Genomic DNA, 22,970 nt, shown 5'->3' with positions numbered 1-22,970 from the left:
CATTTCAGTTTTTCCGTGATGTGTACGCTGAGGAACTTTCCACCATCTCCGCTACTGTCCCATCGATGTGGATAGGGGGTGCTTCCTCTGCTATTTCCTGAAGTCCACGATCATCTCCTTTGTTTTGTTGACGTTGAGTGAGAGGTTATTTTCCTGACACCACACTCGGAGGTCCATCACCTCCTCCCTGTAGGCTGTCTCGTCATTGTTGGTAATCAAGCCTACCACTGTAGTGTCGTCTGCATTTTGGTCCTCCTCTCCTTCCACAAACGAGAAACGGTACAAATATAGGCTATCTCAATAAACAATCATTTTTAAAAAAAGAGAGGGGGGGGGTTCAGTGTGAGAATGGGGACCCTGGGGAAAGAAAGGTTGGGAACCCTGTGTAGAACAATATTGCTGCTTAACATCTACTGTATGTCTATGGTTTATGTTTAAGATTCTTTAAAAAAAGACAGAAGTTGTTTATTTCTAAAGTTTTAACTCCTCTACTTCTTTGAATAGAATAATTAGTGTTTTCTCTACACTCAATCTAGTTATTTGTTGTCATGTAAAGTTGCTGAAAGTAGCATGTCTTGATCCTAGAAGCGTGAAGCTGGCAGATCCCAAACTGAATGGTAATCAGATCACTGAAAGGAGTTTGACAAACGACCAGTGACAACCACTGGCCCCCAGAGGATGTGAAGGGTCACCAGATGTCAAGGCTGGGGGCCAGGGGTCAACCCATTCAGAGCCGCTCAATTATTAAATGGCATCTTTGTGCCATCTTGAAGGATCTCACGGTATGGAGCGGTTCCATTGGATTCTTCCCAGTTTCCAACAGGAAAATCAATATAATTGTTTGTGTCTATAATTGCTTTTGTCTGTGAAGCAAACCACCATTTTGAACAACCCAAATATCTTATCTATTGAAGATTTCCAATTTTCATAGTGGGCCTAACACAAAAAATATATACTGGTGTGTCATTGTGTCTATGCAATTAAATTCATGCAAAATGGAAACATTTCAATACATCCGCAAAGCCTTTTGTTGAAGAGGTCATGAACTAAATAAAAGGTGGTGTTACTGTAATATGGTCAAGGTTAGCTAATTATGCATCAAGTAAAACCTAAAACACAAAACTATTTTTACATCTCGTTGATTTTCTATGAAAACAACCTTCTAGTGTTGGACTTCACTGAAAAGAAACATGCAAAATTCTTGATGACATCTCACATTTGGGGACTTTATATTGCATTTGGTGATTTCTCGTGTTATCTCATGTGTAAAGTATGTCGTCTCTTGGGCGTTTCGATCTTTGTTGTCCTGCGCCTGCCGCCCAAATTTCCATCATAAATATTTCACCCTGGCTGACCCAGTGCCTTTCTCCCCATTGGAGGCCCCTGATGAGAACGCACACATGCATGTGCAGATAGACCCAGCCGCAAGGACAAAGTCAGTGTGTGTGTGTGTGTGTGTGTGTGTGTGTGTGTGTGTGTGTGTGTGTGTGTGTGTGTGTGTGTGTGTGTGTGTGTGCGTGTGTGTGTCAGAATTTCAAGACAAATGCATAGCATACCCCTTTTAATATGCTCTAATTATTCAACAAGCCCCCTTTCTTTCTCTTTATCCTGCATTCTCTCATCCCAATTCACTGCAGCAGACACTGTTGGCTCCAGAGTGACTAACTCTATTGAAAAGTCACTCAGTCAGAGAACAGACTGTGTTTTGTCTGCTCTCTCTCTCATTCTCTCTCTCCCTTTCTCCATCTTTTTTTGTCCTCTCCCAACCTTCTCTGTTCTACAGCATTGAGGTCAGATGCCAAAAAAGCCAAATGATCACAGAATTGTGAGATATTGATCGTTCTTGAGACGCTTTCCTGAATCCTAAATATCTATAAATTAGAAAAGCATACAGATGTCTTATCTTAATTTGATCACTCTGTTGTTGGTGAGATTTGTCCAAGTGTTGAGCTTACCGTGAAATGCTTACTTACAAGCCCTTAACCAACAGTGCAGTTCAATAAGAGTTAAGAAATGATTTACAAAATAAACTAAAGTAATCTGGGGACCCATGGGGACCCATGCCAAATCTTTTCAGTCTCCTGAGGAGGAAAAGGTTTTGTCGTTCCCTCTTCACGACTGTCTTGGTGTTTGGACCAGGATAGTTTGCTGGTGAGGTGGATACCAAGGAACTTGAAACTCTCGACCCGCTCCACTACTAGCCCTGTCGATGTTAATGGGGGCCTGTTCGGCCTGCCGTTTCCTGTAGTCCACGACCAGCTCCTTTGTCTTGCTTACATTGAGGGAGAGGTTGTTGTCCTGGCACCACACTGCCAGTTCTCTGACCGCCTCCCTATAGGTTGCTCCATCGTTGTCGGTGAGCAGGCCTACTACCACTGTTGTGTCGTCCGCAAACTTTAATGATGGTGTTGGAGTCGTGTTTGGCCACACAGTCGTGGGTAAACAGGGAGGAAAGGGCAGTGTGGAGTGCGATTTAGATTGTGTCATCTGTGGATGTGTTGGGGGAGTATACGAATTGGAGTGGGTCTAGGGTATCCAGAAGGATAATGTTGATGTGAGCCATGACCAGCTTTTCAAAGCACTTCATGGCTACCGACATGAGTGCTACAGGGCAGTAATCATTTAGGCAGGTTACTTTTGCTTTCTCGGGTGCTTTCAACCTCTCCCTGACTCGGTCAGGGAGAGGTTGAAAATGGCAGTGAAGTCACTTGCCAGGTGGTCAGCGCATGCTTTGGTAATCCGTCTGGCCCCGCTGCTTTGTGAGTGTTGCTCACATCGGCTACCGACAGCGCTATCACACAATCATCCAGAACAGCTGGTGCTCTCATGCATGCTTCAGCGTTGCTTGCCTCGAAGCGAGCATAAAAGGCATTTAGCTCATTTGGTAGGCTTGCATCACTGGGCAAATCACGTCTGGGTTTCCCTTTGGATTCCGTAATAGTTTGCCAAATGGAGGGCAGGGGAGAGCTTTGTATTCATCTCTGTGCGTGGAGTAAAGGTGGTAAAGGATTTTTTTCCCTCTGGTTGCACATGTGATACTGGTAAACATTTTATAAAAGTGATTTAAGTTTGCCTGCATTAAAGTCCCCGGCCACTAGGAGCACCGCTTCGCTTCTGGATGAGCATGTTCTTGTTTTCTTATGGCCTTATAGAGTTGGTTGAGTGAGCTCTTAGTGCCAGCATTGGCCTGTGGTGTTAAATAGACAGCTATGAATAATATATATGAGAACTCTCTTCGTAGGTAGTGTGGTCTACAGCTTACCATAAGGTACTCTACCTCAGGCGAGCAATACCTTGAGATTTCTTTAATATTAGACATCGCGCACCAGCTGTTATTGACAAAAAGACACACACCCCCACCCCTCGTATTACCAGGCGTAGCTTCTATGTTCTGCCGGTGCATGGAAAATCCCACCAGCTCTATATTATCCATGTCGTTGTTCAGCCACAACTCGGTGTAACATAAGATATTACAGTTTTTAATGTCCTGTTGTTAGGATAATCGTAATCGTAGATCATCAAATTTATTTTCCAATGATTGCATGCTAGTCAGTAGAACGGATGTCAGTGGGAGTTTACACGTTCCCCTACGGATTCTCAGAAGGCAGCCCGACCTGCGCCCCGTTTTCCTTTGTCTTTTCTTCGCGCAAATGACGAGGATTTGGGCCTGTTCCCGGGAAAGCTGTATATCCTTCTAGTCGGACTCGTTAAAGGAAAAAGCCTCTTCCAGTTAGTGGTGAGTAATTGCTGTTCTGATGTCCAGAAGTTATTTTTGGTCATAAGTAGCAGCAACATTATGTACAAAGTAAGTAAAATAATGAGTTACAAACAATGCAAAAAAACGAACAAAATAGCACAGTTGGTTAGGAGCATGTAAAATGTCAGCCATCCTCTAAAATCACAGAAAACCAACAGTCTCTTTTTCTCTCGTTCGCTCGCTCACTCAAAAGCTAAAGCAAGGACAGAATAGATGCCCTACTACTGTGGGATCTACTACTATGACATTTAAATGTACAAAAATGGATCTGAAATGTTTTATACATTTTCAAAAAATTCTGAAACCTGTTTTCACTTTGTCATTAGGGAATATTGTGTGTAGACGGATGAGGAAAACATATTATTTAATCCATTTTAGAATAAGGCTGTAACATAACATTTTTAAAAAAGGGAAGTGGTCTGAATACTTTCTGAATGTACAGTATATACAAAAGTGTGTGGACACCCCTTCAAATTAGTGGATTCGGCTATTTCCGCCACACACATTGCAGACAAGTGTATAAAATCAAGCACACAGCCATGCAATCTCCATAGACAAACATTGGCAGTAGAATGGCCTTACTGAAGTGCTCAGTGACTTTCCATGTGTAACCGTCATAGGATGCCACCTTTCGAACAAGTCTGTTTGTCAAATTTCTGCCCTGCTAGAGCTTCCCTGGTCAACTGTAAGTGCTGTTATTGTGAAGTGGAGATCGTTGTGGAAGAACTAGTTCCAACTTCAAGTGGAAAGCCTTCCCAGAAGAGTGGAGGCAGTTATAGCAGCAAAGGGGGGTCCAACTCTATATTAATGCCCATGATTTTGGAATGAGCAGGTGTCCACATACCTTTGGTCATGTAGTGTAAATTATGCACTTGTTAATTGTATTGTATATATTGTATACATCCAATAATCTTTCAGCTATAAGATTTTGATGCTGCAGTTGGTTAAGTTTAATTTTTAGTTTGGATAGCTTTCACATACAAACTCAATATATGCATATATTACAGTATGAATCAGTAGCCTAATTCAGAATTCATTTGCTAATTATTCTTGTTAAATTTACAACATTTTGGCAGCAATTCATCTCCATACTCAATACAATTTATCTCCATACTATATACACACTTATCCCACTATTGTGGGAAGGAAATGCAAAGTAGGCCTCCACTTATGGACACATAGAACTGCTAGCTATATATACAGGTGCACACACAGATTAGCCCTCCAGCTATGGGAAAAGTGCTCTGTAGCTTGGGTCTTTGATCCAGGGAGCAGCACCAGGAGAGGTCCTGGGCCTGGGAAAGACTGACAGAGATGGTACTAGACCTGCTCCAGAGTCAGGCTTCCGTAAGCGTCAGGTAAAACTACACTGCCCTCCTCCCAGCATACACACACACACACATACATACACAAGCATATATGTATTCACGCATATATATACAGAGGAATAAATATACCAAATACAGTTTGGCCTGGTAGCCAGGTCTAGGATGAGTCTTTGTGGTTCCAAACTTCTTCCATTTAGGAATGATGGAGGTCAATGTGTTCTTGTGTTCTCTTTTTAATCCATTTTAGAATAAGGCTGTGACGTAACAAAATGTGGATAGAGTCAAGGGGTCTGAATACTTTCTGTATGCACTGTAAACAAAGTGCACACACACACAAGTATGGAGAGAGAGAGAGAGAGAGAGAGAGAGAGAGAGAGAGAGAGAGAGAGAGAGAGAGAGAGAGAGAGAGAGAGAGAGAGAGAGAGAGAGAGAGAGAGAGAGAGAGATACGAGAGAGAGAGAGAGAGAGAGAGAGAGAGAGAGAGAGAGCATATACCAAATAAATATACACAGTGTTTAAAATACACATGCAAAGTGTCATACTCACAGAAGGACAGTGTTTAAAGATACTGCATTCACAAGCCAGTGAGTACTGTGAACACAGACTCATGAGAAATGAGTAAACTCTACAACAGAGAAAATCTGGTTCACTGTTTGAAGCATGGGAACCTTTGTTTTGTAATCAATGAAAACATTGTGCTAAGAATGAGGACAATTTACAATACTTACACACTCACAAACACCGCTGACTACTCCCTAAATTGGCAAAAGCATCCTCTCTGTTCTCTGAAACTGTGTTGTGTGCTGAACTGCAGGTGTAAACTGGAACTGCAAAAATACAACGTGTAGACTTCACCATGAAATACTTACGAGCCCTTTCCCAACAATGCAAAGTTAAAAAGTAAGAACATTTGCACCAAAACAAAAGCTATATACAAGGAATAAAGTATGGAGTCAATGTCCTGAGGATTGAGGTAATATGGACATGTAGGTTGGGTTAAAAGTGACTAGTTAATCAGGATTGTGTGTGTGTCGTCAATATGCATGTGTTTTGTGTGTGTGAGCGTGTGAGCGTGTGTGTGTGTGTGTGTGCATGCGTGCGTGCGTTGGAGTGTCAGTGTAGTATATGTGAGTGTGTGGGTAGAGTCCAGTGAGTGTGCATAGTGCAGTGCAAGAGAATCAGTGCAACAACTAAAAATAGTATGTCAATACAAATAGTCCGAGTAGCCATTTGATCAACTGTTCAGCAGTCTTATGGCTAGAAGCTGTTCATGAGCCTTTTGGTCCCAGACTTGGCACTCCAGTACAGCTTTGAAAAGCGGTAGCAGAGAGAAGTCCATGACTTGGGTCGCTGGAGTCTGACAATTTATAGAGCCTTCCTCTGACACGCCTAGTATAGAGGTCCTGGATGGCAGGGAGCTCGGCCCCAGTGATGTACTGGGCCGTACGCACTACACTCTGTAGCATCTTGCGGGCGGATACCAAGCAGTTTCCATACCAAGCGGTGATACAGCCAGTCAAGATGCTCTCAATGATGCAGCTGTAGAACTTTTCTGAGGGCCCATGTCAAATCTTTTCAGCCTCCTGAGGAGGAAGAGGCATTGTTGTGCCCTCTTCACGACTGTGTTTGTGTGTTTGGACCATGATAGGTCCTTAGGGATGTGGACACCGAGGAACGTGAAGCTCTCAACTATCTCCACTACAGCCTCGTCGATGTGAATGGGGGCTTGCTCGGCCCTCTGTTTCCTGTAGTCCCCGTTCAGCTCTTTTGCCTTGATGACGTTAAGGGAGAGTTTGTTGTACTGGCACCAACTGCCAGGTCGCTGTCTCATCATCGTCGGTGATCAGGCCAAGCATTGTCGTGTCGTTGGCAAAATTAATAATGGGGTTGGAGTCGTGTGACGGCCATGCAGTCGTGTGTGAACAGGGTGTACAAGAGGGGACTAAGCACGTTCCCCTGAGGGGCCCCTGTGTTGAGGGTCAATGTGATGGATGTGTTGTTTCCTACCCTCACCGCCCGCTCTCATGCATGGTTCAGTATGGCTTACTTCGAAGCCAGCATAGAAGGCATTTCGCTCATCTGATAGGCTTGTGTCACTGAGCTGCTCGTGGCTGGGTTTCCTTTTGTAATCAGTGATTTGCAAGCCCTGCCACATCCGACAAACATCAAATAGTAGTAGTTGATCTTTGTCCTGTATTGACGCTTTGCCTGTTTGATTGTCCATCGGAGGCCTTAGAGGGATTTCTTATAAGCATCCGGATAAGTGTCCCGCTGCTTGAAAGTGGCAGCTCTTGCCTTTAGCTCAGTCGGATGTTGCCTCTAATCCATGATTTGTGGTTGGGATATGTACGTATGGTCACTGTGGGAATCATTGATTTTATGGATACGCATGTACTGTACAGTGTGTGTATTCATATGTTTGTGTGCAGGATGCACAATGTGCAAATGAATGCATATTCATAGCAATAGTGCCCATGACTAAGTTTAACCACTAATATATTCATATTGTCATTGACTCTTACCCTCCGCCTCTGTTTCCTTGAGATGCTGATCCTTTGAATTTCCCCAGGGTGAACAAAGATCTGTCCTCACAGAGACAATGGTGTCTAAGGCATTGTCATAACTCAAATCAGAAGAAGGCCTTTCCCTGCTTTTCAACACACGCAGAAATGCATGCAGACACACACACCATAGGCCGTATAAAACACACACATTGCAGAGAGAAACAGAAGCATGCACACACACATACGTACAGTATCAGTCAAAAGTTGACACACCTACTCATTCCATTTTTTAAACTATTTTATACAGTGTAGAATAATAGCGAAGACATCAAATCTATGAAATAACACATAGAATCATGTATTAACCAAAAAAGTGTTAAACAAATCTAAATGTATTTTATATTTTAGGTTCTTCAAAGCTAGCCTTTGCCTTGATGACAGCTTTGCACACTCTTGGCATTCTCTCAACCAGCTTCATGAAGTAGTCACCTGGAATGCATTTCAATTAACAGGTATGCCTTGTTAAAAGTTAATTTGTGGAATTTATTTTATTCTTAAAAACTGTTAGCCAATCAGTTGTGTTGTGACAAGGTAGGGGTGCTATACAGAAGATAGCGCTATTTGGTAAAATGTCAAGTCCATATTATGGCAAGAACAGCTCAAATAAGTGGAGAGAATCAACAGTCTATCATTACTTTAAGACATGAAGGTCAGTCAAAGCGGAAAATTTCAAGAACTTTGAACGTTTCTTCAAAACCATCAAGCGCTATGATGAAACTGGCTCTCATGAGGACCTCCACAGGAAAGGAAGACCCAGAGTTGCGTTTGCTGCAGAGGATAAGTTCATTCGAGTTACCAGCCTCAGAAATTGCAGCCAAAATACATTTTTCACAGAGTTCAAGTAGCAGACACATCTCAACATCAACTGTTTTTATTTCATCTTTATATAACTAGGCAACTCAGTTAATAACAAATTCTAATTTACAGTAACAGGTTAGGAACAGTGGGTTAACTGACTTGTTCAGGGGCAGAGAAACACATTTTTACCTTGTCAGCTCGGGGATTCAATCTAGCAACCTTTCGGTTACTGGCCCAACACTCTAACCACTAGGCTACCTGCCACCCTAACCACTTGGCTACGTGTTCAGAGGAGACTGCGTGAATCAGGCCTTCATGTTCAATTACTGCAAAGCAAACACTACTAAAGGACAACAATCATAAGAAGAGACTTGCTTGGGCCAAGAAACATGAGCAATGGACATTGGACAGGTGTCATTTGGTCTGATGAGTCCAAATTGGAGATTTTTGGTTCCAACTGCCGTGTCTTTGTGAGACGCAGAGTAGGTGTACGGATGATCTCCGCATGTGTGGCTCCCGCCGTGAAGCATGGAGGAGAAGGTGTCATGGTGTGGGGTGCTTTGCTGGGGACACTGTCAGCGATTTACTTAGAATTTAAGGCACACTTAACCAACATGGCTACCACAGCATCTTGCAGCGATACGCATCCCATCTGGGTTGCGCTTAGAGGCACCATAATTTGTTTTCAACAGGACAATGATCCAACACAGCTCCAGGCTGTGTAAGGGCTATGACCAAGAACAGTGATGGAGTGCTGCATCAGATGACCTGGCCTTCACAATCACCCGACCTCAACCCAATTGAGATGGTTTGGGATGAGTAGGATCGCTGAGTGAAGGAAAAGCAGCCAACAGTGCTCATTATATGTGGGAACTGATTGAAGACTGTTGGAAAAGCCTTCCTCATGAAGCTGGTTGAGAGAATGCCAAGAGTGTGCAAATCTGTCATCAAGGTAAAGGGGGCTACTTTGAAGAATTTAAAATATGTTTTGATTTGTTTAACACTTTTTTGGTTACTACATGATTCCATATGTGTTATTTCGTAGTATTATTCTACAATGTAGAAAATAATAAAAAATAAAGAAAAAACCCTTGAATGAGTAGGTGTGCCCAAACTTTTTGACTGGTACTGTATATAATATATAATTTATAATTATATAATATAACATATATACCTACATTCAAAGTCACTGTTTCAGCCCAGGAAGATAGATGGGGATACGAGTACAAAATAATGTTTGATGAGGTTATAATACTGCCACATGAAAGAGAACCCCAGCTGGGTGAGGGCAGAGGGCACAGCACCCAGCGGGTACACCATCCATCTCCTCTTCATCAACTTCATGGCCATGGGTCTTGTCAAAAGTTAGCTATGAGTAACGGATGAAGCTAACCAAGGAGTTAAACCTTTCTAAGTCCTTAGTTAGCATTAGCACAATAAGGAAAACGTCTCTGCTCCATCCACACTGTTTTGTCTCTAGGTTTAATTTTCTTTGTCAGTCTTGCTTGTGTTTCTAACATTTGTTTCTAAACCTCTTCTTGTTCATGATGTAATCATTGTTTTCCACTGAATGGTTTCTTCTACTTTTGAGGAGGTGGGATCCAACACATGTAGTCCTATATTGTCAAGAACATTCAAGCCAATATATTCACTCACCCTGATAAAATATGTTTTCTGTGATTTTGATTATTATCTGTCAGAGAAAATACGAGGACATAGAGACCTCACATTTCAACAAAGGAGGTCAGATTGGGTTATCATACCGAACTCCTATTTCTGCCCAAGCAATTCATTATAGTCCTCCTTTGTGCACGCTTGTTTGACACAATGGTAAATGCCTATCTATTACCAACAGTTTATTATTGCATACTGATAGATCATTCTTCTTCTGTCACATGCAACAGATCACACTCCTCCCCCTCTACCATGTGAGTGGTTTAAAGTTGATCCTCTCCAACTCTGATTGGTCGGCCAACTTCTGCTCAAAGACAAAACCTTCAGATGACTCCTCTCTTTATGCACTAGGATCAGTGAGTCAGAATAGAGGTAGGGACACTCCTTTAAAACTGTAGCTGGAAATCAGCAAGAAGAGGAGGGTACCGTGCTATGGAGGTTGCCAAGAACAGCAAAATACAATTTGCTTAGATGGGGGATGGTGGAGATTCCCATGCTTAAAGGTTGAAGGGACTGCATCTTTGGAACATTTACAGTTTTCTCATTTGTAGCACGTACTGAAGGAAATGGCTATTTCTTGGATTTACAAAGTTTGGATCCTACTCTTACCCATTGTTGACTGCGCTCTGTCCAGTTATTCCGAAGACCAATGCAGCTGGAGGGGGAGGCAAGTATCACTTTAGAATGATTTATTCAAGTTTGATTTGTTTTATGGTGAAACCTTCAGATTTTTTTCTCAAATGTAGGAAGGTGCAAAATAAAATTGCTTTTTTATTCATTCTGAATGTACTTGAAGACTTCCGTTCAGCTTTGGTGGTCAATTATCAGACCTTAATCGGATCAAGACCAGACAGTTGTTGGGCGCAATGAAATGTTTCCAGTGCCTTTGCAACAAAGTATCACTCGCGCTTTGGGGTTACAGTATTGCAGAGTGAGATAGTTTAACAGCATAACACTATGATTTATGTTAAAATGTTAATTCCACATGGCACGGACGCGGTCCTTCGGTGACCAATAGGCAGTTCAATGTGCATTTTGAAAGAATGTTTTAATAGTTTTCAAATGATGCACTTAAAATGAGTGAAATGCACTCCATGCAAAATCGCAGGCTTGAAAGGTTAATCTGTCATTCATTTTAGCCCGATTTCTTTGATGTTGCAAGCTCTCCCTCAGTCCCTCAAGTTTCCCCCACATCTAAAGCCCTACACCAAAACCACATATCCTGCAAGGTTTAGTGCAATTTCCTTACAAGCGGTATATTGGTGACTCCAATTTTCAAGAGGACAATTTCTGAGGATGAGTCTGTCTGGCTTGGAGGTCATAGAAGTCCACTTGTATAACTATCTCCTTTCTCTCCCTCCATCTTTCCATCCCACAGTGGTCTGTCCCAGCAGCAAGGCAGTGTGGAGCAGATCTCCCTCCACTGTTCTGAGGGTGCTCTGGACTGGCTCTATCCTAAGGGGGCGCTCCGTCTCAGCCTGTCCCCCAGGTTGCCCTCTGCGGCAGTGGGGCCTGGGGGAAGCAGCTCGGGCCTGATCACGGCCTGCGTCAAGCCCTCCGAGCACTTCCACGGGGCCCAGCTCTACTTGGAGAGAGACGGGGTCCTGGAGCTCCTGGTAGGGGACCGTCTGGAGGAGTCTCCCCCAACCCGGGTGCGTTGCTTCAGCCGCCTGCCCGGCGAGAAGGTGGCCCTCTTCCTCCAGGCCACTCCCCACCAGGACATCAGCCGCCGCATTGCATCTTTCCGCTACGAGCTGAGAGGGGATTGGACTTTGCGCCTGTCACTCGACTCAAACCCCGTCAGCAGTAATGAAGGTGAGTTGGACCTAGGAGGGAGGCAGCCATGTTGGATCAAACCCCCCCTAAAGATGTTTCCGTACAAACAGACCTGCTTTCTGGTGTTTATTTTCTGTTTTCTTAGTGTCCAGGCAGAGCAGAGTGGGGGAAGTGTCCTCTAGTTTCCCTGGAAGCATAGGCCTTCAGGCCGTGTCCCCTGGTTTAGATTTGAAGGCGAATGGAGAGAGGAGGGGGAGTGTTAGGGGGGACAAAAGCCCTGTATGTGGAGCCTTCTCTCCAGAGTTTACAGCTCCTTTCAATGGAGAGTGTTCTGAGATTACTGCCATTGCCTTGGCGACAGGGAGACCTCTGCCCCAGCTGAGATGCTCCCCTCTTTTGTTGAGCGGCCCCTCTTTAAAGAGGCTTGGTTCTAGGAATACACCCCCTCCCCACTCTAGAGTCTACACACACACAGTTATTCTGGTTGGGCATGTGGGGAGGTTCTCTATGGGCCAGGGAGGAGGCAGAATGTCATTTATCAGACATTTTCACTAAGGGGAATGTGTGGAGGGGGCAGCTAGGTGGGTTGGGGGGTGTACTTCTTGGAACTTGCAAGGCCAGCAACTTGCAAGGCCAAAACAAATGCCAGGGTGTTTTTGTACAATGCAGTCAATTCAATGCAGCCAGGGTTTGGTTTCGCTCTGTGTACCTTGTGGCCATCTGTGGACTGGGTCCTTGTATGAAACGGAGGAGGATGTATTTGAAGTTGTTTTTGAAGTTTTTAAACTGAGTAACAGCTGTGAACAGTAGTGGTGCGTGGGTAAAATCACTGGGGAAGTCAAGCCAGGAAAAAAGCCATATTACAACCGATTTTGTGATAATTGCGTTGTTTGCTCTATAACCCATCCATTCATACACCACCGTGATGGACAATCGTCTGTAATCTGTTTGTTAACTTGGCGTTCGAAGACCTTAAAGGCAGGGTAGGATAGACATAGGTCTGTAGCAGTTTGGGTCTTGAGTGTCTCCCCCTTTGAAGAAGGGGATGACTGTGGCAGCTTTCCAATCTTTGGGGATCTCGGACGATAAGAAAGAGAGGTTAAACAAGCTAGTAATATGGGGTTGCAACAATTTTGGCGGATCATTTTAGAAAGAGGGTCCATATTGTCTAGCCCTGCTGATTTGTATGTGTCCAGATTTTGCAGCTCTTTCAGAACATCAGCTATCTGGATTTGGGTGAAGGAGAAATGGGGGAGGCTTAGGTGAGTTGCAGTGAGGGGTGCAGGGCTGTTGACCGGGGTAGCCAGGTGGAAAGCATGGTCAGCTGTAGAACAATGCTTTTGAAATGATCAATTATTGTGGATATATCGGTGGTGACAGTGTTTCCTATTCTCAGTGCAGTGGGCAGCTGGGAGGAGGTGCTCTTATTCGCCATGGACTATACAGTGTCCCAGAGTTGGAGTTAGTGCTACAGGATGCAAATTTCTGTTTGAAAAAGCTAGCCTTAGGAAAGCTAACTGCCTGTGTATATTGGTTATTAACTTCCCTGAAAAGTTACATATTGTGGGGGCTATCCAATGCTAATGCAGTACGCCACAGGATGTTTTTGTGCTGGTCAAGGGCAGTCAGGTCTTGAGTGAACCAAGGGTTATATCTATTCCTGGTTCTATTTTTTTTGAACGGGGCATGCTTATTTAAGATGGTGAGGAAAGCATCTTTTATAGAATAACCAGGCATCATCTACTGAAGGAATGAGGTTAATATCATTCCAGGATACCCGGGCCAGGTCAATTAGAAAGGCCTGCTCGCTGAAGTTTTTTAGGGAGCGTTTGACAGTGATGAGGGATGGTCGTTTGACCGCATCAAATCAGCTAGGCTATATATATTGTATATGATTAGCCGAAGACAGCGAAAACAAACTTAAAGATATCAACTTTTTAGTCCAGTGTTGCTAAATATCATTTGAGTAGAAAAAACATGTTGACCTATCCTACTTGTGGACTCGATGAACACCAATGCCATACTCCTTGCTTTCATGTTGGCACAAGGGTCTGACTGTCATACAGTAGTTTGCACTTTTTTTACACCCTAGGGGGCTTGCTAGCCTAACTATCTCGCATGTGCAACAATGAACCAGCTAAGTTAGCTTGTTAGTTAACGTGAGCCTGCTACATATTGAACTTCAATCGTCTCAAGCCAGTGGCAAAAGGGATTCATTTATGGTTAGATCAGAATAGCAGTTATAATCATTGGCCTGTTTGGAGAATAAGTAAAAACACCAAGTTTTAAGATTTTTTTTAGGTAGCTAGGTACTTCAGGACAACTATTTTGCCTCCCTATGTAGGCCTTTTGCTGCACCAGAACCACCAACCATTGAGCTCAGCTCAATGCTGATTGGCTAATTATTTATAAACAAATGTATCAACTGAGGCCAAATACTTGCTGGCATCAATCAATCAAAATGCTTCGGCGGAAACATGTCACACTATTTTTGTCCAGACAGCATCCAGATGTATGGGCTACACATATCTAGACAGAGGTGCTCTTTCCCTCGCTTGGATGATTTCTCCAGTAAGATACAACCAATTGCGAATTGAAGGAATATTATGAAAACACAATGAGACGAAAGATACATTTGACCAATACATTTTTTGGGGGGAAGCCTGGCTTCGCTTGGCATCCACGAATACACGCCACTGGCTGTGAATGAAGCCGTCACAACACCTCGGAAGGAAATGCTTTCTGAAAAAGTGTAGAAGTGGTGCTCTGCCCATTTAAATCTTTTAAAGTTCTCCACCCTCCTCTCTTGGCCCTGTCTGGTTCTCTTTGATGAGGTGTGGGTGCAGACACCCTAGCACGATCTAGGTGGGAGGTAGGGTGGCTGATTCATTTGGCTTTAAAAACGTTTGGGGCCAGTGGAGTCTCACACCTTTTTAAGTTTCACTGGCCTTCCTTTCCAAACCGCAAAAGTAGCCGCTGTCTGAACACCGCTGTGTGTATCTCTCTGTATGGTGGTTTGTTCTGGCTATTCATATCCCACCTCCAGAGCATTTGATCTTCTTTATAAGCTCATCTCCACCCTTTTTTTGTGTCCTTTGTGTGCAACAGGATAGGTTAAAGCACAACTTTTTTTTTTACATAAAGCTTTGAAATATAATAACTTAGCCATGTCATACCTACTTTTTTTGTTTTATGTGATTTACAATATCAAACAAGGGAGTAGGCGAAGAGTGGATGGAATTGGCATTGTTTGATTAGTGGAGCTCCAACTGACTGGTTCTTTCTTCCCCCTCTCTCCCCAGGTGCCTGCAGACCCTGTAACAACACAGAGCTCATTATGGCTGTCTGCACCAGTGACTTTGGTGAGCTCTCCTCTTTTACAACCTGTTGTTGTCCGGGCTGCCATTATAACATGCCAGACAAGGAACTCCCCCCCCCCCCCACCCTTCTCGAGATACTGTAGTGGACTAATCCCAACCCCCCGAGACAGTGCAGTGGACTAATCCGCATGGCTCTAATTCTGACATAATCGGGCTGAATTATGCCGGGATTATGGAACTGTTCCAGGAAGTTCTCCAAAACTCATTTAACTGACTCTAATAAACATTAGCCTCTGATGGGCTAGGATCCTAGTTACTTTTTTATTACTTCAGCTGTTTTTTTTACAGCGAAATCATGACTGGTTTCCCAGCAGTTTCAAAAATGTTTTTAGAAGGTGAAGAGTAGGTATTCAAGAAAAGTACATTAATTCAAATATATTTCCTCCAACTTAGTCCACATTTAGTTGAATTATGATCTTTATATTTGTAACTGCTGTTACAAACTAATCTGGGCAATAAGAGCTTGTGACTAACTGGTGTCTCTTCTCCCCCACAGTGGTGCGTGGTAACATCGAGGCGGTGGATGAGGACAGCGAGTTACGGGCGGCGGTAATAAAGGTCAGCACCACCCGAGTATTTCGCCAGAAATATGCCCTGTTCACCGGGACAGGACGCCTGACCCTCTCAGGCGAGATCAGGACCCTGCTGCAGTGTGGTGTCCGGCCCGGGGCAGGAAGCTTCCTCTTCACTGGCCGCATACACTTCGGCGAAGCGTGGCTGGGCTGCGCGCCCCGCTACAAGGACTTCCTCCAGGCCTACACTCAGGCCAAGTTGGTCCAGCAGCTACCCTGTGAACTGGCTGTGGACTGAGCAGACCACCCCAAATCTCGGCTGTCTACTTCCCTGTAATAGGGCTTGCCTCACAATATAGCCTTAACTCATTCAACCTGTCCTCTGGTTTGCCAAACCTCTGAGTGAAAGGTGAGGAAGATGGAAGCTCACCCGATAGTGTAGCTTCTTAGTCTTCCCCAAAGGACTGTCCATGCCCAACAACTCATTCTTAGCAACATTCCCAGTGCAATATGCAGTCCTGTGGTGATATGAAGGACTAGATGAGATTAAATAATTTGGCACGGGACAAATTTTCCAGATGCCAATATGCTTATTCGGAATTCTCAGAAGAGCTTTCCGTAACAACAAGCAACAATTTGTCAGGCATGGATTCAGAGCTATTGAGTGTGACTTTGTCTTTTAAACTCAGGAAACTTTGTGAAAAATTCTGTGGTGAAGTTGGTCTGTTTTAGATGTTACACAATTGCTATTCCAGTAATTAACCACACGGCTGTGGTGTTTTTCTATGGTAGTCTTCAAATGGCCACTTATTTTATTCAATGTTTTTTGTTTGGGAGATCTACCATTTTGTGTCCAAGATGTCTGCACAAATGTGTAGTTGAAACAAACAATGGTGGACTATTCTTAGTGTTACGATTCATTATTGGAGATTAGGGAGGGGATTTCTCTTTTTCAAAATTTTATTTTATTTTATTTTATATCGTAATTTGCACTGATAAGGGAATGATCTGGAAAGTCTTGATGCTGCAAGCACTGAAAACCAAAATGAAAAGCTGATTTTATGTAGCGTAGAAGAGGTGTGATCAGAACTTAATATATGTACAGATATTGCTAGCACATCTTCATGCTAGGCTAGGGCTGGCACATGTTAGTGCTAGTGTAGAAGGTTCAAAGCTCGCTTCGCTCTAGTGCTGAAAGCACTTTCACAACATTAGTCAACTCAGAGAAAAATAATCTCAAGGTACACACAAGGTAATTCTGCCTTTTAGAACCCTGCATAAATATTTAATGAAGAGTTTTTATGATGCTGCTGACTTCCAAGATTTCATTGTTATCTCAGTTTGGTTGAAAAGTTTATATGCTGATTTATTTTAATTTGAAACTGTTTTTCCAGTTGAATATAATTATTTTGCAGTAGTGTTTCCCATTGCAGCCATTTTGTAGTTATTTATACCCATTTTCCACATAAAAAAATACCACCTGTAAGCATAAGAAAGCTGTCTGCAAAATTCTAACAAAACGGATGTCTTGATATTGAGATGCTGTAAAGCCTACTGGCCCCAGATTTGTGTAATTGTTACTGTATTAATGGGAGTTTGAGGACATTTTTTATGTTTGTCAACAGTTGTAGTCCCACAACAGCAATATTCCCCTCTGTATGGAATATGTCTCAAAGCTGGCAGAAAGAGTTGCAATAGCGATCTAATTTTCACAAGCATGTGTCCGAAATGTTGATTACCATGTTGAGCCGTGAAAACCTCAAGCAATTTTGTCCAAATATCAATACTGAATTCTTCAAGCAATATTCAATGTATTTGCATAATAGTCTTTATACCAGTTTTGGGGTTAGCAGTAAGTATGTCTGGGATAAGGTACGAGGAGGACAAAACAGGTTTGTTTGGCAATTCTGGTCAGTCAAAAGATGTCACGTCTTATGTGCACTAATCGATGAAGGAAGCGATTAATATTACATTAACGTGATGTGCTGAAGTGGTATATAAAAAGAAATACGCAATACTGCCATGTTTGCTGATATTGTCAATCTGTTTCTGTGTGATTTTTGTGTTATACCAATGTGAATGTTAATATGTAAATAAGAACATCTAAAACAAACTACTTATGGAGGGGGGGGATTTGTCATTATTGTGGAGTGTTTATGTTGTCTGTGACAAAGTCTGAAAAGCTCATTTGAATCTCATGGATTTTTCTTGGTTGCTTCTTTCACTAACTTTTTATAGTAAAGTTATATAGTTGTACACTTTTATAGTTCTCTCTCTCATGCACACATCTTTAAAACATTAGGCTACCTGAGACTACAGATGACCATGGTTGAAAAACATGGCCCAGTTTCATTACACTGATTTCAAACCACAACCTCTAGTTGTCCCTTGATATATGTGGGAGAAATACAGACTTTTCCAACAATGTTAAGTCACTATAAGTGTCCTTAATCCTGTGTCCTTAATCCAAAATGAATTGCTTGAATGAAAGCGATTTAGAGGGGTGCAAACAGACCTAATGGGTTGCAGGGAGGGAGTGAGAAAAGGACGGTTGGAATTCTGTTGTGCTCTGACTCCCGCTTTCAGGAAGCAATACATTACCATTAAGGGAGCAGTGTTCGGAGCGGGCTGGGAGGAATGGAGATGCCGCTCACTCTGTCCTCATGCCAGTCAGCCAGGTTTAAAGGGTTATATACTCACTCTCAATCAACAGAAAGCAAGACTGAACACATAGTGTCTTAAATTAAGTCATTTTTTTACGTTACAACCTTATTCTAAAATTGATTAAATAGTTTTCCCCCCTCATCTATCTACACACAATACCCCATAATGATTAAGCAAAAACAGGTTTATAGAAATGTTTGTAAATAAATAAAAATCCTAGTCTCTTCATGGGTACGATTCTACAAGCTTGGCAAACCTGTATTTGGGGAGTTTCTCCCATTCTTCTCTACAGAACCATTGGGTTCTTGGTCACCTCCCTGACCAAGGCCCTTCTCCCATAATTGCTCAATTTCGCTGGGCGGCAAGCTAGAGCTTCCTAGAGGAAGAGTCTTGGTGGTTCCAAACTTATTCCATTTAAGAATGATTGAGGCCACTGTATTCTTGGGGACCTTCAATGCTGCAGAAATGTTTTGGTACCCTTCCCCAGATCGGTGCCTCGACACAATCCAGTCTCGATGCTCTACAGACAATTCCTTCGACCTCATGGCTTGTTTATGATCTGACATGCACTTTCAACTGTGGAACCTTATACAGTGTTGACAGGTGTGTGCCATTCTAAACATTTGAATGTATTGTACTACAGGTGGACTCCAAGTTGTTGAAACATCTCAGGGATGATCAATGGAAATAGGATGCACCTGAGCTCAATTTTGAGTCTCATAGCAAAGGGTCAGGTAGTTTTTTATAATTAATAAATGTGCAAACATTCTATAAACCTGTTTTCACTTTTATATTATTGTGTGTAGATTGATGTTTTTTATTTATTTAATCAATTTTAGAATAAGGCTATAACGTAACAAAATGTGGAAATTGTCAAGGGGCCTGAAAACTTTACGAATGCACTGTATATTTGTATTTATTATAGATCCCGATTAAGCTCCTGGTATCTGGCAAAATGAAGGCAGTTATACAATTGAAAAACATTACAATACATTCATTGCAGAATTCACAACACACTGTGTGCCCTCAGGCCCATACTCCACTACCACATATCTACAACGCAAAATCCATGTGTACGTGTGTATAATAGTGCGTATGTTGTCATGTGTGTGTAAACATGTGTCTGTGCCTATGTTTGTGTTACTTCACAAATCCCTGCTGTTCCATGTAATCATGGCTCTATGTAGTACTGTGTGCCTCCCACAGTCTGTTCTGGACTTGGGGACTGTGACAAGACCATTGGTAGCATGTCTTGTGGGGTATGCATGGGTGTCAGAGCTGTGTGCTAGTATTTTAAAAAGACAGCTTGGTACCTTCAGCTTGTCAACACCTCTTACAAAAACAAGTAATGATGAAGTCAATCTCTTCAACTTTGAGCCACAATTCTATTTCTGAGATCTACGGACAGTTCTTTAGACTTCACTATAAGTGTCCTTATAGATTGTTTCTTTCAATACTGAACAGAAATATAAACACAACATGTAAAGTGTTGGTCTCATGTTTCATGAGCTGAAATAAAAGACTCCAGAAATGTTCCATACATGCAAAAAGCTTATTTCTCTCAAATTGTGTGCACAAATTTGTTTACATAGTGAGCATTTTTCCTTTGCCAAGATTATCCATCCACATTCACAGGGGTGGCATATCAAGAAGCTGATCAAACATCATGAAACATATAAGATGCCAGGAATGGTATTTATAGCGGATTGTGAAAAGGCATTTGATAAAGACTGGATTTTATTTATAAATGCCTGGATTTTTTCAGTTTGGGTAATTCTCTTATAAAATGGGGAAAAAATAATGTATAGCAACCCCAGGTGTAAAATAGTAAATAAAGGTTACTTCTCAAGAGTTTTGAATTGTCAAGAGGAGTTATTCGTTATGCCCTCGAAATGCTAGCTATTAAAATCAGATCCAATAACAACATTAGAGGATTAGAAATCCAAGGCTTAAAAACAGAGAGGTAAATACCTGTCCATTTATGGAAAAATTGCCCTGATTAACTCCTTAGTCATATCTCAGTTTACTCACTTACTCCCGATTCGTTTTCTAATCATATGAGCAAAAAAATATTTCGCTTTATCTGGGACGCTAAACCAGACAAAATAAAACGAGCCTATCTAGATAATGAATATGAATTGGCTGGGTTGAGATGATTAAGTATAAAAGCACTAAACCTCTCTCTAAAAGCTTCACTCATTCAAAGGTTTTATTTGAACGCTGAATGGTTCTGAAGTAGATTAATAAGAAAAGCTCTTCCATTGTTTAAAAATTGCCTTTTAGCCTTTGTGCAGATTGCCATGTCTCATTTTCGATTAATAGAAAATGAAACTTTTTTCAAAGTATCTGTCTTTTTCAAACAAGCACTGCAGAGCTGGCTACAATTTCAATTTCATCCCCCTGAAAAGATACAACAAATATTACAACAAATATTATGGCTGAACTCAAATGTGTAGGGTTGATAAAATACCTGTATTTATGGGAAAGATGTTTGAAAAGGATATTTTAAATTATATTGTAAATTGTAATGGCAGAGTTATGTCCTTCATGGAGTTGTACTGAAAGGTCTGCTCAATCCAAGAGTACAACCAATTGATGACAGCATTGCTCCAAAATGGAGCAGGCAGGTGGCAGCGGGAAGAGGTAGGGAAATGGTCTCTCTGCCCAATATAAAGGATCAAAACTGGCAGAGGAATAAAAAAATAGTATAAAAAGGAAAGTATACCAGTTTCATTTGAGGACCAGGATGTTGACAACTGTGCCATACAGATTGCAAAATAGTTGGGAAGAGATTTTTTTATGTACCGATTCCATGGTACAGGGTGTATGAGTTGATATACAAAACAACGCAAAATTCAAGACTTCGTGCTTTTCAGCTAAAACTATTATATAAATCAAATCAAATCCAATTTGTTCATCACATACACATGGTTAGCAGATGTTAATGCGTGAGTAGCAAAATGCTTGTGCTTCTACTTCTGGCAATGCAGTAATAACCAACGAGTAATCTAACCTAACAATTCCAAAACTACTACCTTATACAAGTGTAAGGGGATAAAGAATATGTACATAAAGATATATGAATGAGTGATGGTACAGAATGGCATAAGCAAGATGCAGTAGATGTTATCGAGTACAGTATATACATATGAGATGAGTAATGTAGGGTATGTAAACAAAGTGGCATAGTTTAAAGTGGCTAGTGATACATGTATTACATAAAGATGCAGTAGATGATTTAGAGTACAGTATATACATATACATATGAGATGAGTAATGTAGGGTATGTAAACATTATATTAAGTAGCATTGTTTAAAGTGGCTAGTGATATGTTTTACATCAATTTCCATCAATTCCCATTATTAAATCAAATCAAATCAAATCAAATTTATTTATATAGCCCTTCGTACATCAGCTGATATCTCAAAGTGCTGTACAGAAACCCAGCCTAAAACCCCAAACAGCAAGCAATGCAGGTGTAGAAGCACGGTGGCTAGGAAAAACTCCCTAGAAAAGCCAAAACCTAGGAAGAAACCTAGAGAGGAACCAGGCTATGTGGGGTGGCCAGTCCTCTTCTGGCTGTGCCGGGTAGAGATTATAACAGAACATGGCCAAGATGTTCAAATGTTCATAAATGACCAGCATGGTCGAATAATAATAAGGCAGAACAGTTGAAACTGGAGCAGCAGCACGGCCAGGTGGACTGGGGACAGCAAGGAGTCATCATGTCAAGTAGTCCTGGGGCATGGTCCTAGGGCCGCGGTTCAGTTGAAACTGGAGCAGCAGCACGGCCAGGTGGACTGGGGACAGCAAGGAGTCATCATGTCAGGTAGTCCTGGGGCATGGTCCTAGGGCTCAGGTCCTCCGAGAGAGAGAAAAGTGGCTGGAGTTGAGTCAGTGGCCCTCTTGAAGCATGTGGGAACAGCAAACTGGGATAAGGATTGATTGAATACAGTGGGGCAAAAAAGTATTTAGTCAGCCACCAATTGTGCAAGTTCTCCCACTTACGAAGATGAGAGAGGCCTGTAATATTCACCATAGGTACACTTCAACTATGACAGACAAAATGAGAAAGAAAATGCAGAAAATCACATTGTAGGATTTTTTATGAATTTATTTGCAAATTATGGTGGAAAATAAGTATGCGGTCGACATTTGATTTTGAGGAAGTCAGGTGAACAGAAGGACTTGTGTGTGTTCCTGTATGTTGTTATGATCACACCACGTCTCGTTAATCATAAGGCATACCCCCCCTCCCCTCTTCTTACCAGAAAGATGGTTGTTTCTGTCGGCGCGATGCGTGAAGAAACCAGCTGGCTGCACCGACTCTGTTAACGTCTCTCGAGTGAGCCATGTTTCCTTGAAGCAAAGAAAGTTACAGTCTCTGATGTCTCTCTGGAATGCTACCCTCGCTCGGATTTCATCAACCTTTTTGTAAAGAGACTGGACATTGGCGAGTAGTATGCTAGGGAGTGGTGCACGATGTGCCCGTCTCCGGAGCCTGACCAGAAGACCG

General features: G+C 42.2%; 1 protein-coding gene across 1 annotated transcript; it reads left to right on the top strand.

Annotated features, from left to right (window-relative positions):
* The first annotated feature begins 10,428 nt into the window (after positions 1–10,428).
* On the top strand, positions 10,429–17,905 carry LOC135523920 (meteorin-like). Its single transcript, XM_064950942.1, has 4 exons — positions 10,429–10,788; positions 11,500–11,936; positions 15,200–15,259; positions 15,774–17,905. The coding sequence occupies exons 1-4, from the start codon at positions 10,688–10,690 to the stop codon at positions 16,085–16,087; spliced, it is 912 nt and encodes a 303-aa protein (XP_064807014.1). The 5' UTR covers positions 10,429–10,687; the 3' UTR covers positions 16,088–17,905.
* Positions 17,906–22,970: the final 5,065 nt, after the last annotated feature.

Source organism: Oncorhynchus masou, chromosome 31, assembly GCF_036934945.1.
Source record: "Oncorhynchus masou masou isolate Uvic2021 chromosome 31, UVic_Omas_1.1, whole genome shotgun sequence".
Classification (NCBI taxonomy): Eukaryota; Metazoa; Chordata; class Actinopteri; order Salmoniformes; family Salmonidae; genus Oncorhynchus; species Oncorhynchus masou.
This window is presented reverse-complemented; position numbering and strand designations above follow the sequence as displayed.